The 19,848-nt window shown below is 38.9% G+C and overlaps 1 protein-coding gene across 1 annotated transcript in view; it reads right to left on the bottom strand.

The window, feature by feature from the left end:
• LOC129697302 (synaptotagmin-like protein 1) overlaps positions 1-19,848 on the bottom strand; it is a 155,504-nt gene that overhangs the window by 11,164 nt on the left and 124,492 nt on the right. The window contains 5 exon segments of the mRNA XM_055635734.1: positions 4,581-4,742; positions 8,949-9,051; positions 12,925-13,100; positions 14,085-14,204; positions 14,899-14,987. Coding sequence (XP_055491709.1) covers positions 4,581-4,742; positions 8,949-9,051; positions 12,925-13,100; positions 14,085-14,204; positions 14,899-14,987 — 650 coding nt within the window.

Genomic DNA, 19,848 nt, shown 5'->3' on the forward strand with positions numbered 1-19,848 from the left:
CTCTGATGAAGGGTCTCAACCTGAAGTATCACCTATTCCTTTTCTCCGGAGATGCTGCCTGACCCGCTGAGTTACTCCAGCATTTTATGTCTATTTTGGGAATAGTTGGTTGGGCATGAAAAGGATAAGAAAATATTTTACCATGGGAGTAGTGTTGCTCCAGGAGAGACACCAGGAGATGGCTCTTTTAAATTAAGTAAACTACTTAAGGAAAGACATTCTTGCCATAGAGGGAGTACAGAGAAGGTTCGCCAGGCTGATTCCTGGGATGGCAGGACTTTCATATGAAGAAAGACTGGGTAGACTCGGCTTGTACGCGCTAGAATTTAGAAGATTGAGGGGGGATCTTATAGAAACTTACAAAATTCTTTAGGGTTTGGACAGGCTAGAAGATTGTTCCCGATGTTGGGGAAGTCCAGAACTTAGCCCTGGTTTTCAAGGGAAATTGGACATCTTGTTCGGAAAAAGAGGGAGATCTACAATAATTATAGGCAGCATGAAGTAAATGAGGTGCTTGAGGATTATAAGGAATGTAAAAAGAATCTTAAGAACGAAATTAGAAAAGCTAAAAGAAGATATGAGGTTGCTTTGGCAAGTAAGGTGAAAGTAAATCCAAAGGGTTTCTACAGCTATATTAATAGCAAAAGGATAATGAGGGATAAAATTGGTCCATTGGAGAGACAGAGTGGACAGCTATCTGCAGAGCCAAAAGAGATGGGGGAGATATTGAACAATTTTTTTTCTTCGGTATTCACCAAGGAGAAGGATATTGAATTATGTGAGGTAAGGGAAACTACTAGAAACTACTAATAGAGTAGCTATGGATACTATGAGGTTCAAAGTAAAAGAAGTACTGACACTTTTGAAAAATATAAAAGTGGATAAGTCTCCAGGTCCTGACAGGATATTCCCTAGGACATTGAGGGAAGTTAGTGTAGAAATAGCCGGGGCTATGACAGAAATATTTCAAATGTCATTAGAAACGGGAATAGTCCCCGACGATTGGCGTACTGCGCATGTTGTTCCATTGTTTAAAAATGGGTTCTAAGAGTAAACCTAGCAATTATAGACCTGTTAGTTTGACTTCAGTGGTGGGCAAATTCATGGAAAAGATACTTAGAGATAATATATATAAGCATCTGGATAAACAGGGTCTGATTAGGAACAGTCAACATGGATTTGTGCCTGGAAGGTCATGTTTGACTAATCTTCTTGAATTTTTTGAAGAGGTTACTAGGGAAATTGACGAGGGTAAAGCAGTGGATGTTGTCTATATGGACTTTAGTAAGGCCTTTGACAAGGTTCCTCATGGAAGGTTGGTTAAGAAGGTTCAACTGTTGGGTATAAATGCAGGAATAGCAAGATGGATTCAACAGTGGCTGAATGGGAGAAGCCAGAGGGTAATGGTGGATGGCTGTTTATCGGGTTGGAGGCAGGTGACTAGTGGGGTGCCTCAGGGATCTGTGTTGGGTCCTTTGTTGTTTGTCATGTACATCAATGATCTGGATGAAGGTGTGGTAAATTGGATTAGTAAGTATGCAGATGATATCAAGATAGGGGGTGTTGTGGATAATGAAGAGGATTTCCAAAGTCTACAGAGTGATTTAGGCCATTTGGAAAAATGGGCTGAAAGATGGCAGATGGAGTTTAATGCTGATAAATGTGAGGTGCTACACCTTGACAGGACAAATCAAAATAGGACGTACATGGTAAATGGTAGGGAATTGAAGAATACAGTTGAACAGAGGGATCTGGGTATAACCGTGCATTGTTCCTTGAAGGTGGAATCTCATATAGATAGGGTGGTAAAGAAAGCTTTTGGTATGCTAACCTTTATAAATCAGAGCATTGAGTATAGAAGCTGGGATGTAATGTTAAAATTGTACAAGGCATTGGTGAGACCAAATCTGGAGTATGTTGTACAATTTTGGTCGCCCAATTATAGGAAGGATGTCAACAAAATAGAGAGAGTACAGAGGAGATTTACTAGAATGTTGCCTGGGTTTCAACAACTAAGTTACAGAGATAGGTTGAATAAGTTAGGTCTTTATTCTCTGGAGCGCAGAAGGTTAAGGGGGGACTTGATAGAGGTCTTAAAAATGATGAGAGGGATAGACAGAGTTGATGTGGACAAGCTTTTCCCTTTGAGAATAGGGAAGATTCAAACAAGAGGACATGACTTCAGAATTAAGGGACAGAAGTTTAGGGGTAATATGAGAGGGAACTTCTTTACTCAGAGAGTGGTAGCGATGTGGAATGAGCTTCCAGTGGAAGTGGTGGAGGCAGGTTCATTGGTATCATTTAAAAATAAATTGGATAGGCATATGGATGAGAAGGGAATGGAGGGTTATGGTATGAGTGCAGGCAGGTGGGACTAAGGGAAAAAAAGTTGTTCAGCACGGACTTGTAGGGCCGAGATGGCCTGTTTCCGTGCTGTAATTGTTATATGTTATATGTTAACAAGGGGTCACAGTTTAAGGATAAGGGGGAAGTCTTTTAGGACCGAGATGAGAAAAACATTTTTCACACAGAGAGTGGTGAATATGTGGAATTCTCAGCCACAGGAGGTAGTTGAGGTCAGTTAATTGGCTATATTTAAGAGGGAGTTAGATGTGGTCCTTGTGGCTAAAGGGATCAGGGGGTATGGAGAGAAGGCAGGTACAGGATACTGAGTTGGATGATCAGCCATGATCAGTGGTGCAGGCTCGAAGGGCCAAATGTCTACGTTTCTAATTCATTGAAATGGTGGATGTCTAACTATAATCTAATCTATCAAAGTTTTCTCAATTTGAGAATTGTTCAGTAAGATTAAGAAAACTCCATTAATTCTGGTGTTTGAGAAAGGTGAGAGATAGAAATTGGAAAACTGTAGACTGTTAACCGAACTACAGTTGTCAAGAAATTATTAATGATAGTGTTTAGTTTAGAGATACAGCGCGGAAACAGGCCCTTTGACCCACCGGGTCTGCGCTGTCCAGTGGGGGTGGGGGGGCGGGGGATAGTTAGTGTGTGACGCTGCATGCCGTCTCCCCCCACCCTCAACCGCACGTTGGGGGAACAGACCCAACGGGTCTGCACTTGGTCTAGTAGATTTATAAAGATTGTGTCTGATGGACCTCATTAACTTAATTGATTTGTTTTTTGTAATTCATAGGGATTTCCAAAAGGATATTAATTAAATCACCCCTAAGAAAATCTTAGTTAAAGCTCATGGAATGGGAGGGAAGTTATTGACTCAATTAGACTGAAAAGCAGAAGACTGGTATGCTAAATGGTTGTATGTAGCTTCTGATGCCTTTTTTTACCCCACCCAAGGATCTGTGTGTACACAGTAATTATTAACCGCATTCATCATGCTGAAGTGATGAGAAAGAAAGCCCATTATCTATGCCATCTCACTAAGATGGGCAGATGGATGGGGACATTAGCTTACTCAATATTTCTGTGAGGAGAAAAAAGTTTATTATTGTCATGTGCACCAAGGTGAAAAGCTTTGTTTGTATGCTATTCAGTCAAAGAAAGACTATACATGAATAAGAAGGGAAACCAACATCCGATGGATTTCAATGTGGATATATGAGATTTTCCACCTTGGACTTAAGAAGGTGAGAAGAGACTTTCCAACGGGAAAAAAATTAAAAATGGTGCATGCCTAATAGATTTGGGGATCAATTTCCATCCATTGTTAAAATGCCACAGATTGGACAGTGGTACAGTTGCTTGAATCAGTATTTAATTCTGGTTCTGTCTGAATGGTGTTTGCATGCTATTCCTGTATCTCTAAACTAAATCTCTAAACTCACCACCAATGTGTACAACTGTCCACCAAAGTGATTTTAAAAAACATTTTATTTTCAGAGCTAAATGCATCTCTAGTAATAACACAGTATAAACTGTTCCATTCTGTTATTCATAGAGTAGATTGTATCCTGTTATTATCTGAAATAATTCAGGTTATTTGTTTTCAGATTTGCAGACACCAAAAAAATATTTTTTTCTTTTGAAAACATATTAGAGCAGCAGAAACAAACCTTGATCGGTCCATCAATATCCTGCAAGTTCCTTGGAAGTTTTCATTTTTTTGCATTTCTCAACAACAGGGAATGAAAAAGTCACGGGAGTTTTGCTAATAATTTAACCATGATGCTGATCAGAGAGTTAGGCATAGCTTTCCTAGATGAAATCAGCAGGAAGGGGAACTAGGGCATGAAGGGTCCCAGGGAAGTTGATCTTTTTACTTTAACAAAATGTTTCCTTGTGGGACCAGCTGAGCCAGAGGGCCTCCTTTAGACCCTTCAAAAGGCACTCCTTTCCTCTATTATCTAATCCCACCCCTATGTAGGCATGGGGCACTTCCACAACAGGATTCCATCCTCTCTTCCAGTGGAAACCTGCTGCCTGGTGTTTCTCGATATATTGCTGGCCAGCTGCTATTCCTGGCCACTATTTCGAACTTAGCTAGAGTGAGGTCAGAATATAATCACAATCAACTCACTCAAAGGAACTGCTTATTGAACAATTGTATGGTTAAAATACAAATAGTATTAAATTTGATAATAGTATCAAAAGGCAAATATTACCTTGGGGTGTAAATTATACCAGTTTAGAGTGTTGTTGTGAAAATCCCAGTTACTCATCTCCACCTCAGTTTCTCCAAGGAAAACATTGCGGCCAAGGGTATCATTGTGCCACACAGATAGATTCAGTGTTCGACGCTGAAGTTCTTGCTTCCGTATTTTGTACTAAAAAGAACAATTCATTAACTAAATTATTTTTAAATCTATTATGAGAGTTCCTATGAAACCATTATACATGTTTATATATATATATATATATATATACGTGTGTGTGTGTGTGTGTATATACACCAATACACACACACATATATGTGTGTTTGTATATATATATATATATATATATATATATATATATATATATATAAATAATAATATAACTTTATTTATAAAGCGCTTTTAGACAACATCAGTTACCACAAAGTGCTGTACATGGGAAGTCAACAAAAAGTTATTACAAACTACTAAAACCATTAAGATGACAGGACTATAAAAACAGTAAAAATTAAAAGACATTAAAAGCACTAAAAACAGGAACAATGTCTCAGCCAGTGTCGAAAGCCGGTGAATAAAAGTGAGTTTTTAGGGAGGATTTAAAGATGGACAGTGAAGGGGCCTGTCTGATCTGCAGCGGCAAGGTGTTCCAGAGTGCCGGAGCAGCAACAGAAAAGGCTCTATCCCCTCTGAGCTTCCGCTTAGACCTTGGTACCTCAAGGAGCAGCTGATCCGCTGACCTGAGGCACCAGGCATATAGGTGGAGCAGCTCAGAGAGGTAAGGCGGGGTGAGGCCATTCAATGATTTAAAAACAAATAAAAGAATTTTAAAATGAACTCGAAAGTGCACTGGGAGCCAGTGAAGGGAGGCCAAAATTGGCGTAATGTGCTCCCTCTTTCGAGTTCCGGTTAAAAGGCGAGCGGCAGCATTTTGGACCAACTGGAGACGAGCCAACGAAGCTCGTGAGACTCCAGAGTAGAGTGCATTCCAATAATCCAGCCGAGATGAAATAAAGGCATGGATCACTGTTTCAAAATGCTGCCGCTCGAGAATGGGCTTCACCTTTGCCAGCTTCCTTAGGTGAAAGAAGCTGGACTTAACCACTGCGCCTATTTGTTTATCTAATTTAAAATCACCGTCCATCATAAAACCCAGGTTTAAAACTGTTGGCTTTAAGAACACTGCCAGTGGACCCAAGTCAACAAAGGGAGGTTCACGGCAGCCATTAGGGCCGAACAAAATCACTTCTGTCTTTTTTTCGTTAAGTCCCAGAAAGTTTAAGGCCATCCAGGACTTAATGTCTTCAAGACAAGACAGAAGTGATTTTAGGGAATAATTATCTTCTTTCCTGAGTGGCATATACAACTGGCTATCATCCGGGTAAAAGTGAAAGGAGATGCCATGCCTTCTTAAAATTGAGCCCAGTGGAAGTAGATAAAGGGAGAAAAGCAGGGGGCCTAAAATTGAGCCCTGTGGAACCCCATATGCCAAGGGAACAGAGGAGGATTCAAAGCCACCAAGGCTTACACGCATGGTTCTATCTGCCAGATAGGACCTGAACCATCCCAGGGCACTGCCACAGATGCCCACTTATTGCTGTAATCGGGAAATTAATATTCCATGGTCCACAGTGTCGAAGGCGGCAGATAGGTCCAGCAAGACAAGAACCACATAATTACCGGAGTCGTTTGCCAGGAGGATGTCGTTAGAGACCCTTAGCAAAGCCGACTCTGTGCTATGCATAGCCTTGAAGCCAGACTGAAAGACCTGCCGGATGTTGTGGTCATCCAGGAAGAGTTTCAGCTGAGCATAAACTACTTTCTCCATGATTTTCGAGATAAATGGCAGCTTGGAGATTGGCCTAAAATTGGCCAGGACAGTCTGGTCCAGGCCAGGTTTCTTGAGTAATGGCTGCACTACAGCATGTTTAAATTTTACGGGGACAACCCCAGAAGACAAGCTACTGTTTATGATGGCGAGGACCGACTGCCCTATGCTCGGGAAGACCTCTTTAAAAAGAAGAGGAGGGACAGCATCACATGGGGAGCCCGATGGCTTGATATGGGTAACCACATCCTTTAGACCCGACAGCGTCAGGGGAACAAACTTATCAAATGCCACCAGGCAAGGGGCCGGAACAGGTGGGTCTGAGGCAGGAGCTGAGATAAGAGCCCTAATAGAAACAACCTTGTTTATAAAGAAGTGCAGGAAGTCGTTGCACAATTCGGGCGATGCTTCCAGGCAGACAGGCTGTGGGGCATTTAAAACAGAATCAATAGTTTTGAATAACGCACGTGGATCGTGACGCTTAGACACTATTATATTAGAGAGATAATATCTTTTTGCCTCTTTAACAGTATTTTGGTAGTTTCGCCAGCTGTCCTTTAGGATTTGCGATAAAACCTGTAGCCTGTCCTTCTTCCACATTCGCTCAGCTCTGCGACACTCCCGTCGAGCTGTACGAGTTGCGTCACTGAACCAGGGCTCGGGTTTAGCTCTGGGCTGCAAAGTTTTTAATGGGGCCACAGAGTCGAGAATAGTTCTGCAGGAGGAGTGGAACCAAGAACTAATCTCCTCCGTACCGATGGAAATGGACGCAGAGGGGGCACAGAGCTGATTGAAAGCGGCAGAGAACTGGCCAGCAGCAGAGGGGTTAAAGGTCCGACAGCGCCGAGCAGACGCAACAGGTCTAACTGCAGCACTGGAGAAACCAACATCAAATATTACCGGCATGTGATCAGAAAACACACTATCACAGACCTCCAAGCTTAACACAGGCAAACCATAAGATAGTACAAGGTCCAATGTATGTCCATGTATATATATATATATATATTTATTTGTTACTAGAATTGAGCTTCTCCTGTGGAAAATTATCACTTGACAGTACAGTCACAAATAAGAGTTTGAGAAAAATTACATAGAATGCATTTTTTAATGTTATCGTCCCAGCCCTAACGCTAACTGCAGAGTTCCTCAGGGCAGTGTCCTAGGATCAAACGCCTGCATCTGCCTCATCATTGACTTTCATTCCAACATTAGGGTAATTCACAGATGATTGCACAATATGTAATTCAATTCTCATCTTGGCGGTAAATAAAACGGGCCTCGTCTGCATTTGATGAGACTTAGTCATCATTCTGGTATGAAATGATAAATGGCAAGACCATTCATAGCATCAAACATTTACCCTCGATATTCAATGCCTCTACCATGACTGAGCCCCTAACCCTCAATATCTTGAAGGTCACTTGTAACCAGAGACTCATCTAGATACGATACATAAAGTGGCAGTGAGAGTTGGTCAGAGGCTGAGTTGTTTACAGTTAATATCTCACCTTTTGATACTCCCCAACTTTTCCATTTAGTGCAAGGTACAGTTCAGGATCTTGGTGTTATTCTCTTCACCTACCTGGATGAGTGTGGCTCCAGCAACATTCAAGATGCTGGACAAAATAACTAATTTGATTGACACCACATACACCACCCTAAATATCCATTCCCTTCGACCACCAGAACATTGTAGCTGTAGCTGTCATGTACAACATGCCACACTATTATTTGTATTGGTTACATCAACTTGTGGGACAAGTGATCTTTACTACCCAAAAATAACTTGGGCTTCTGGTACATGAGAACACCACTATCTGCAGGTTTACCTCCAAGTTTCCTTTTGTGACAAGGAAATATATCCCTGCTGGATTTAAGTGTGAAAAATATCATCAGACGGAGTGCAAGAGTTCAATTAGGTGGCTCACCAACAATAACTTTCAGGGCAACTGGGATAGATAATATATACTGGCCTTGCTGGCAAGACCTACATTCTGAAAAAAATAATAGAAAAAGATGAGTAGTCTGAAGCAGTGGAAATGCATTTATAAAATCTCATGTCTTTTATAATTTGTGGTAGTTAACCACAAAGATGTTAAGATTGAGAGTGACAGAGATTTATATGAAGTCTCTACTAGCTATATGAAGATTCAGCAGGCTAAACATTCAGGACAAACCACAAAAAAAATGTTGACACAGTTCAGTACCTGTAGTTTATTTTGATCTAAAAGTATACTCCCTTACAGAAAGGTGAAATACCTGTCAGGTTTTGGGCACGAGAAATTAAGCTACCCAATTGTGATTATTAATACTGGTGGGTTCCACTCCAAAATAAATCTTCAGAGGGAATATCATAGAAAAGCTTGTTTTAATCATTTTTCCAGGAATAGCAGGAATGGTGGCTAGCACATGGTGATCTCCGAGTTTCGATGAAACTTCAGTCAAGCACAGTTCTGTGTGTGTGGGTTCCATAGAAACAAACAATACTATAGTGAGTGAGTTTAAAAAATAGTTTTTAAAGACTATATCACAAGTTTGTATGAACCTACCTTCAGGATTTCATTATAATGAGGATCCATTGTAGCTTTCTTTACAGATGTCTTGCGTTTGCTTGGCCGTGAACGATCAGGAAGAAGGTAGGTTTTTACATAGCTATTGAATGAGAAAAAGTGAACAGGTCTCTAGGTTTCAGGTGCAGACTATCAGGGAACAGACACACTAACAGCTGATATCTGTTTTGAAACTTTAATCAGAAATCAATGAAACATCATAGTATATAACAATGTTAGTTCTCCTCAGGCCCAAAAATCAATTGGAAATATGTTATATATGATGGACTACTGGTTACATTTTTTTTAATAAAACCAGAATGAACTATCAATATTTATTGATATTTTCAACAGACCCTTGTAGATTTCACTCTTAAGCAAACTAAAAGTTTGTAGAAACATAGAAACATAGAAATTAGGTGCAGGAGTAGGCCATTCTGCCCTTCGAGCCTGCACCACCATTCAATATGATCATGGCTGATCTTCCAACTCAGTATCCCGTACCTGCCTTCTCTCCAAACCCTCTGATCCCTTTAGCCACAAGGGCCACATTTAACTCCCTCTTAAATATAGCCAATGAACTGGCCTCAACTACCCTCTGTGGCAGAGAGTTCCAGAGATTCACCACTCTGTGAAAAAAGTTTTTCTCATCTCGGTTTTAAAAGATTTCCCCCTTATCCTTAAGCTGTGACCCCTTGTCCTGGACTTCCCCAACATCGGGAACAATCTTCCTACATCTAGCCTGTCCAACCCCTTAAGAATTTTGTAAGTTTCTATAAGATCCCCTCTCAATCTCCTAAATTCTAGAGAGTATAAACCAAGTATCCAGTCTTTCTTCATAAGACGGTCCTGACATCCCATAAATCAGTCTGGTGAACCTTCTCTGCACTATGGCAATAATGTCCTTCCTCAGATTTGGAGACCAAAACTGTACGCAATACTCCAGGTGTGGTCTCACCAAGACCCTGTACAACTGCAGTAGAACCTCCCTGCTCCTATACTCAAATCCTTTTGCTATGAAAGCTAACATACCATTCGCTTTCTTCATGGCCTGCTGCACCTGCATGCCTACTTTCAATGACTGGTGTACCATGACACCCAGGTCTCGCTGCATCTCCCCTTTTCCTAATCGGCCACCATTTAGATAATAGTCTGCTTTCCTGTTTTTACCACCAAAATGGATAATCTCACATTTATCCACATTATACTGCACATTGAAGCAGCATCCTTCAATTTGTAACACTTCTATATCTGTGTTATTTTAACTTCACTATGTTTTGAATGCTAACATGTGAACAGTATTCACTTTACAGGTATTGAAAGACCATTGTTTGCTGTTCTGCTGAAACATTTGGCAGCTTAATATTTCATGTATAACAAGGACTTGCTTCAAATTTAATACTTTGTTTTATATCCTATCACAAATGACAGAACTAATGAAAAACGTGCCAATACTGACTGTATTTATAAATATTTCCTGAGCATTTATCACCCATTTCCTAGTTTCTCAATACAATATATTATACCTGCTGAAAGATTAATCATGTACCTAATATGCCAGATTGCAACTAGATTTCAGAAGTGGTTCAAGATTGACCGAGGATATTTGGAGGTTTAATATACCCTCACACTGTTGTGGATTCAGTGGGTTGTATTTGCTTTTCTCTGATAGCAAGGCTGATGTTTGAACTTACAAATTAGAGAGATAGTATCCACCAACCCCCGACCTATGAAATTAACTACATTCACAAGGCTTATCAGTAAAAAAGATAATTACTGCAATTTTAGATTATTGATGGAACCTGGTTCTTGTTTCGTGGTTTACTCTTGAATCCTTCTCTCTCAGCATTCATCAAGATAGAGAATTCAAGGAATTAATAATGAAACATTGAATTTAATCTTTCAGCTGCAATGCTGAAAATTGGATTTCTACATCAAATAACAAAACTGCATACATTTATTTTTAAATATGTTTTAGACGTTTCCTTTATTTCGAAAGTCATACAAGTATCTGTGTCTGGTTTGTGATTTGTATAAACAGAATGAATTTAGAGGCTTTAGTTTTGCCATGGGTTAGAGTTATTGTGTGGTTTAAAAAATTACTAAGTAGATATTAAACAGGGGCTGCTTTTATCGCAACATTGGATAATAAAATTTATTTGGGGAATTATTACAGATTTGTCAGTTATCAACAAAATAACAACATTCATTGTATCCAATTAAATCAGTTGAAGTTTGTAATACGGTTCCAAAAGAAAGATTTTATTTGGAAAGATTCACATTGCTTGTTGTGTGAATGCTAGAAATCTATAAATTAGGAGCTTCAGTTTTATTTTAATATATCTAACAGATGCACACCTATTAACAATTTTACGATTCCTGAGATATAATGAAACCAAAAATGCATTGAACATTTAACATGCAGTAGCAAGCATTCAATTGGCCCACATAAACACAGCATATCTACTTTAGACATATGTCATACATCTCCTTAAGTATTTGTCAAGAGAGTTAATTTAATCCAATTTACTCTTCCCTCTGGTACTCACACACCCACACACACACACACACATACATACAATAAAATAGCAGAGAATATTTTAAACCAACATAAAAAAATTAGATGCAAGGGGCAGGAGTAACAGTGGTTCAGGCAGCATCCATGGAGAATGTGAATATGTGATGTTTTAGGTCGGGAGCCTTGTTCATTCAGCAGGAGAGCAGTAGGAATACACAGAGGGAGAGCAGTGAGAAAAGGTATCATAGAATCCCCTTTGGAGAGAGAAGAAGAACTTCTTCAAAGTAGGAATATCTTGAGGAGATAGTCTGGTCAGAAGAAGGGTCTCGACCCGAAAACATCACCCATTCCTCTCCAGAGATGCTGCCAGGCCTGCTGAGTTCCTCCAGATTTTTGTGTCTTCAGCCAAAATGTAGAAATAGGAACTGCAGATGCAAGTTTACAAAACAGGCACAAAGGGCTGGAGTAAGTCAATGGGAGTGGCAGCCCTTGGAGAACATATATAGGATTTCTTGTTTATACGCTTTGAAGTGCTCCTTTGCAAAATCTCCTCAAGCTATGCCTACTTTGTAAACTAGCATCTGTAGTTCCTTGCTTTTATATTAAAAAAAATAATAATTTTGTATGAAATAAAAACAGACAGTTCTAGAAATATTCAGAGCAGCTGGCTTTTGTGAAGAGAGAAAAAGAGAGTCAAACAATCAGGTTTATAAAGTTTAAAGAAATTATGAATGTATGAGGACTAGGTTCTCTGTGATAGATTAGAAATCATAAATGTCTAAGACAATGGATGGGCAATGGTTAGTAACAGAAACAAACAGAAAAATGGACCAAGCATGGAACAAATGTTTATTTTTTCCTCTGTTAAGTCTGAGGAAAAGCATCCTAAAGTATCGAGAGAAAAGAGAGAACAGTAGAATTTGGAAAAGGATGTTCTAGAAATTAATAAAGAACTGCAAAATGGAACATGCTGTTAAAATAGCACGAAACATGAAAATAACTTGTGGGGGCTTCTATGGGCACATGTGGAGCAAAAACCTAGTGAGAGCAATGATGGCTAACTTGCAGACAGATGGGAGATGGTGCCCTACTGCCAAATTCTTCTCCCTGCCTCACCATCTTGCCTGACCACAGTGGTGTGTGGGATACTTTAATCCTGATGTCCCTTAAGCTAGGTTTTAGGTTCCCTGATTCTCTTTGCTTCCCAGTAGAGTTGTTTGAGAATAGGCTTTTCCTCCATGAAGCATGTAGGGTCTGCAATATTGTGCATGATGTGCTGCTGCTTCCTGCTCCTTGGCACAGCAGCACTGCGCAAACCAAACGCTTCTCCTCGTGCAGAAACATATATAAAACCCTTTGTTTTTCAAAAAACATTTTTTTGTGATTTATGTTTTAAACCGTACATGAAAATGCTTGCAGATGTTCAGTTTCTGAAAATAGTGTCAAGAGTTTTCTTACGGGTCAGAGGTGTACTTTCTGATGTTTGCTGCAGCCAACCCTTGACATTGCATTATTTGGATTTGAAATTCTTTTTTTGTTTCTTCATACTGTAGTTTGAATTGTACAGCTCCCTGAACTGGAACATCTCCAAAATCACCAGCATCACTGTACAGACTCAGTAAACTGCCACTCAGCTGCAACATATGGAGAAGAAGTGTTACTCTGAGCATGAATTCCCAGAATTGCAAGATATTAATGCAAAATTCTTAAAAGCACAAAATAGTATAAAAGGAACTCAGAACACCAAAAATTATTAATTAATCCAAGTGTAACCGATAATTCCATAATGATTAAAATTCCAATTTATTTTTTAAAGTTTACCACAACTACAAATGAAGGAAGTAGTTGACAGACAGTTCAGCTTATTACACTGCACCTTGGTACACATGACAATAAGCAAAACTAAACTAAGCAAATTCCTTGATGGTGAGGCAGTGATGAGGAAAGGGAGATCAAAAATCCACAGTAATTAGAATCCTAAACCATTTTAGGAAAAACATTTTGTACTTTTTTTGCTTCACATATTGAAGCACTGCTGACATTTCACTTTTACATTGTTTTCTCCAATAATGAAACTGATAGGTACGTTTTTAAGATCACAACATGGCAGATACATTTCTGACTGTAATCCTATTGTAACAGTTTCTCAATGTCAAATGTTATCACTACAATTCCAACAGACTGTATATTTGTAAGTTTTAGATTTCTTGTACTTGCAATATTTTATCTAATCTCATGCAAGAAACGTTTTGAAATGCCCAATTGTATTTACCACAGCTCTATAAAATCATTACAAACTATTTTTTTTATATCAACCTTCAAATTGGTGTGTTTTAGTCATAGGGTTTAGTCTCAGGGTTAAGCACCAGCTTCAGTGAAGCTGGTTGAGGCTCCTTCCCCCATTGAGATTTCTGCTAACATGTTTTTTACTCCAAAAATACTTTATCCAAGTGAACTAAAATCATGGTGTACCATAAATGTGATAATATAGCAATACGGGTGTGGTCAAATATCCATGTATTTTACAAAATCCATCGATTCGCCTCAATAACTTTTATTATTCATCTTATATTATTCTGTAGTGTAAAAACGACTGGATATATTTGAGCCCAACTCACCTTGGAAGAGCTCAGATTTGAGTTAACTTGTACATCTGTCTGCTTCAGGATGTCTGAGCCAAAGCTGGATTCAGATGTTATATCATCAAAGTAATCATACTCTTCACTGTATGGATCATTCTATAAGGTACAAATTTCAAAATAAAACAGCTTTTGAAATGTTAAGACACTGGATGGTCCTATGCATTTTTCTTAAGCAAACTTGAGCTTTTAGCCGTTCATAAATGAGTCATTCAGAATTTAGTCATTCAGAATAACACAGTTGTGCAGTTGGTAGAGCTGCTGCTTCACGCTGATAAAGACCTGGATTCAATCCTGACCTTGGGTGCATCTGTACGGAGTTTGTAAATTCTCCCCTTGACCACGTGTGTTTCTCTGGTTGCTCCAGTTTCCTCCCACATCCCAAAGATGTATAGGTTCGTAGGTAAATTGGCCTTTGTAAATTGGCCCAAGTGTGTAGGGAGTGTTTGAGAAAGTAAAATAACAGGGAGCATGTGTGCAGGTTATCGATAGTCAGCGTGAGCTTGTTGGGCCAAAGAACCTGTTTCCATGCTGCATCTCTAACTAACTAAATATTTTACTCACAAAGTAGAACTTCTAAGATAAACATAAATCATTGTTTTGAGATAAACCCATCAGTTGATTCATCACATTTTTATTCAGCACAAGTAGGTTGCTAACCCAAAGCCATGATCGTTATTGAGCAATCCCACATTCTCCAAAGCTAATTAATGTTTTCCACAATATGCTATAATTGACTTTCTATTTTAACAAAGCATCATATTCATAGAATAGTGCCGCCCCAAAAACTTACCGACGTTAAAGGACTTGGTGCCCTAATGGTATTTGCTGAGGCCGGTTTATTTATTTTGACACTGAAGTCTGAAGGATCATTACTGGGTCCTGAAATTAGAAGCAGAATATTCAACCTTACTTGTGTGAACGTTAACTTGGGAGATATTAGTGTTGATAATGAAAAACTTCCATTCCAGTTCATTCTCGTAAAATATCCCACAGTTAAACCAAAAATACATTTTCCTCTTCAGCCCTATTATATCTAAGCTCAGAAGAGTGTCCCTTAGTGGTTCAGATTTAATTCTTTACATATGGCTGTACAGCCAAATCACAATACATGAATTACCTGACAAACCCGTTGATGTCAGCTAGCATGGTGAAAAGGAAATTAATATACTTAATTAACAATAATTTCCCTCTCGACAGAAAATATAGATGACCCATGAGATAAAACTGAAGGATATGTCATCAGGCCAATCTATCCACACACTCTTGTGTGCCCCCAATGTACACAAAATGAACAGTATTTAATATGAGCAGTTTATCATAATTCTTAAAGACAACTCTGGAGGTTTGGTGTCCTTGTGATGATGACAGTTGAGCAACACGGCAGCATTATTTTCTAAATGTTTATTAACTCACACTTTGCTGCTGAACAAGAATTCAACAGAATGCTTCAAAGCTCATATTTTTAAGCCCTGTCCATCAAACTGATTACTGTGTACAGCTATTATTAATTATGACATTCAGCCCCTTTCATAACTCTCCAGGGTTGATGAGCGCATTTTAATTGTTTTAAGTTGCTTGCAAAGAAAAACTATGTAAAGGAATAAAGAAGTTCCACTTTATTAATCCACAAAAACTAATGCTGTCTGTGAATATTTACTCTTTCCATAGCCATTCCAGAAAAAAAGGCTAATCCAGGAAACCCTAATCCTTTTCACTTATTGTTACTTTTTACAAAACATATAAGGCTGATGAATTTATTAGCACAGAAATACTTTATTGCAATTCATTGATTAACAATATCGTCTTATGAATGAAAATTCAAACAGCAAATTTTATCCAGAATCAAAATCCTGGACTTTCTTCCCAACAACAATAAGGGAGTGCCATCAGAAGGACTGTGGCAATTCAAGCCACTATTCACTACCAGCTTAAGGACTGTGAATGCTGGCTTTGCCAGTAGTGCCCAGATCCCCCAAAAAATAATTAAAATGCAAAATAAATCATCAGAAGCAGTTAAATCAACATTTCATCTGCAAAGGGAGACATCACTACAAAGGAAAAGATTGCAATTTATTTATATTTCCAGTTTCCTAAGTACATTAGTGATTTGTCAATGTTTTACTTAAACATTAAAGGAGATATAATAACTGCGGTGAGGTGCCCCAAAACAGTACAGATTACATATTATAAAGAATTTTCAAAGGCCTTGTTACTTTATTTGTTCTCATGATGTGTCCTTCCTCATCTTCACTCCCCCTCATCCATTAGACCCATGACAAACACCCTTATCTTACAGTTATTCTGTTATTGTACTTTAATTTTCTTTCACTACACTCTTGTATTATTCTGCTATTTTCCAATCATCATGTATTTATTGTTCTATTTATCATTATTGTGTAGATACAATTTTCTCTGCGAACAAGAAATTTCATTGCACCCTGGATTATATGACAATAACCTAATAAACAAAATTAAATGAATGATTCCATTCTGACATTATACAGGAATTCCAGAATCTTGCCCTCACAAAATAGCTGAGTTGTCATGAACTTGCAAGAGAATCCCTTTTATGTACTGGTCCTTTCTGTGCATAAAGGGTTAGGATATGCTGCTAAAAAATTTGGATGAAATACCACTGTATGCTCATACTGGGTGTATGACCTAGAAACGTGTGCCTGTAGCTTTTATTTATTTTATCTGTTGAAATGTAATAAAGGCTTGTTTCAGGTCACATATGGTTCTCTATTGGGAGAAATTAGACTAGGCTCTTCCATTAGCAACTATTATCAGGCATTTATGAGTAATGAGTCGTTTCACAATAGGCTACACAGGATGAAATTCCACCAAGATAAACTCCATAATTACCTAAAACTTGGCTAAAGACAGCCTTTCCCTTTAGACTTTAGGCATACATCACAGAAACATGCCCTTTGGCCCACCAAGTCCACGCCGACCAGCGATCACCCCATACATTAACACTATCCTGCACACTAGGGACAATTTTACCAAAGCCAATTAACCTACAAACCTGTACATCTGTGTAGTGTGGGAGGAAACGGAAGCACCCAGAGAAAGCCCACGTGGTCACGGGGACAACATGCAAACACTGGACAGACAGCAGCCGAGGTCACAATTGAAGCCGGGCGCTCTTTGCACCTTTTCTGCCACCTTTTCTGCCATTCATCGATATTGGATGATCTTTGATCTCAATGCCATTTTCCTGCATTTCCTATATCACCTGATCAGCCATGATCACAGTGAATGGCGGTGCTGGCTCAAAGGATCTATTCCTGCACCTATTGTCTATTATCCCTTTATTCCCTTCATGCCCAGAAAATGACAAGCATGTTTTGAGTGAACTGGATTACTGAAGCTCCACAAGCTTGCAGGATAGGGCATTCTGATGATTCCCCACTCTACCCTTTATATAATGCCTATCCCTCATTCGGAATATTGACATCTGGTTCCACTGATCTCAGCCAAGGGAAAATATCCCACATGTGTCTGTGCTGTTGAACATCTCTAAAAATACAGGCCAAATCTATTCAATCTCACCTGACATGACAATCCTAAGAACCAGCCTTTGCTGAACTCCCTCTGTGGCAAATGCATCAGTGTTGAGGTAACATCAGTGTATAGGAGGCACAAACAACAGTATCTTAGGTGTGTCTTAGGTAAGACTAACATCTTACAAAATCATAGTGAGACATCTTTATTCTGATACTCAACTACTGCTGCAATATGCCAATATTTCATTATCCTGCCTAATTGTTTTCTGCATCTTTATGTTAGCTTTCAGTGACATTCAGAGTCCTTTGAACACTAACATTTTACAATCCATCACCATTTAAAAAAACCTGCATTTCCTTTTTGTGTTCAAAAGAGGACCATATTTTTGCAAACTATACTTCAAATGCATCTTTGGGCCCTGTATCCACTTAAGACCTCTTTATATCTACCTTCCTTCTGACAATCCCATCTGGTTTTGTACTTTCAACACTTGAAAATGCACCATTTAGTCCCCTCAGCCAAATCATTGATATTGATTGTGACTAGATGGGCTCCAATCACCGATATGTGGTACCTGTCTTGCCATTGCCTGCCAACCTGAGAGAGTCTTGTTATTCCAACTGGGACAACACAGTAGCACAGCAGTAGAGTTGCTTCCTTACAGTGCCAGACCCTGATCCTGACTACAGTGCAGCCTGTTTGGATTTTGTACATTCTTGCTGTGTCCACGTGGGTTTTCTCCGGATGCTCTGGTTTCCTCCCTGGTTCTAAAGATATAGTTAATTGGCTTCTGCAAATTGTTCCTAGTGTGTAAGATAAAACTTGAGTATGGGTGATTGCTGGTTGGCATGGACTCGATGGGCTGAAAGGTATATTTCCACGTTGTATCTCTAAACTAAACTAATTTTAATACTCTTTGCTTCGTGCCTCTTATCCTGTCTGTTTCTTTTAATCCTCGAGTCAACCATTGTTTCTCCTCAGTCTGCCTGATCTTGCTCTAATTTGCTGAAGCCCTATAAAATGGTTGTCATTTTCTATACAGACCAGTCCCAATCCTCCTCTCCAGGAAGCATATTATCAACCACAAGACATTGAACATCCATTTGATTGGAAATTAACGTTTGTAGTGGTATGATGAAGGGCATATTGCTGCAAGCATCCAGGGTGCCAGTAAGGAGTACTATAAAATGTTTAGGTTTTCACCTGATATGCTTATGTTTCCCCCATATTCATTATTTATAAATGTCCTTCAAAGTACCACCAATAATTTCAAAAAAGTAGTTGAATCTTTATTAACTGTAGTTTCATTGCAAAATAAAAGGCAATTGAAGAAAAAATTGAGCTGGCATTTGGAAAATGGTTGATTAATTTTACCATTTTGTGTCTCTGAAAATATTTTGAATCATACTACTTAATTTGCACTGATGATCTTAACCAATGTGTAAAATAATTATCACAGTAATTTCACTTTTATATGCATCAGTATGATATATCATAATAACTCATCTAAAAATTATCAGCTCTTAAGAAAATAGATAAACAACAGCACATGCCCAAGTAAACAGCTGTCAGTTAATTTTTTCAATCTTTCAAAATGATTTTAATGCACAAATGCCATTATCAGGAAATACATTGGAAAGGCTGTGACACATTTCAGATTTTAATGTGGTTGCCAATAAAAAAAGATCTGCAAAACCTAATAATGAAAAAAACTGCAAGGTTTGCAACGACAGCCTTAGCACCGTTGAACTAATTCCAGCTGTGTAGTTAGTTGGTGAAACTTGAAATTTAAATACTTGTCAGCATGTAGAAAGTTTGTGAAGTACAGATTTTGATGTTTCCTTTCTTTTTCCTGCACCACTCCCCCCCCCCCCCCCCCCCCCCCCTCCCCTCCACTCCACATCAGTTTGAAGAAGGGTCTCGACCCGAAACGTCGCCTATTCCTTTGTTCCATTGATGCTGCCTCACCCGCTGAATTTCTGCAGCATTTTAGTCTACCTTTGATGTTTCAAATGTTCTATAAGAAACATTTTAATAGTTGCACTTCACGATTAAGGTATGATCCAAGCAGTCTAGATTGGCAGAATAATCAGAAAAAAAAAAAATCAAATACTAGAATTGGCTGACTGGAGGTCCTCATCCATATCTGCATTATGGCCTTGTGATTAAGTAATTAGCCTGATGGAACTGCTGTGTAGTTCCACTATTTGATTTTATCTTCCAATCTATT

This window comes from Leucoraja erinacea, chromosome 5 (assembly GCF_028641065.1).
Source record: "Leucoraja erinacea ecotype New England chromosome 5, Leri_hhj_1, whole genome shotgun sequence".
In the NCBI taxonomy this organism is placed as follows: Eukaryota; Metazoa; Chordata; class Chondrichthyes; order Rajiformes; family Rajidae; genus Leucoraja; species Leucoraja erinaceus.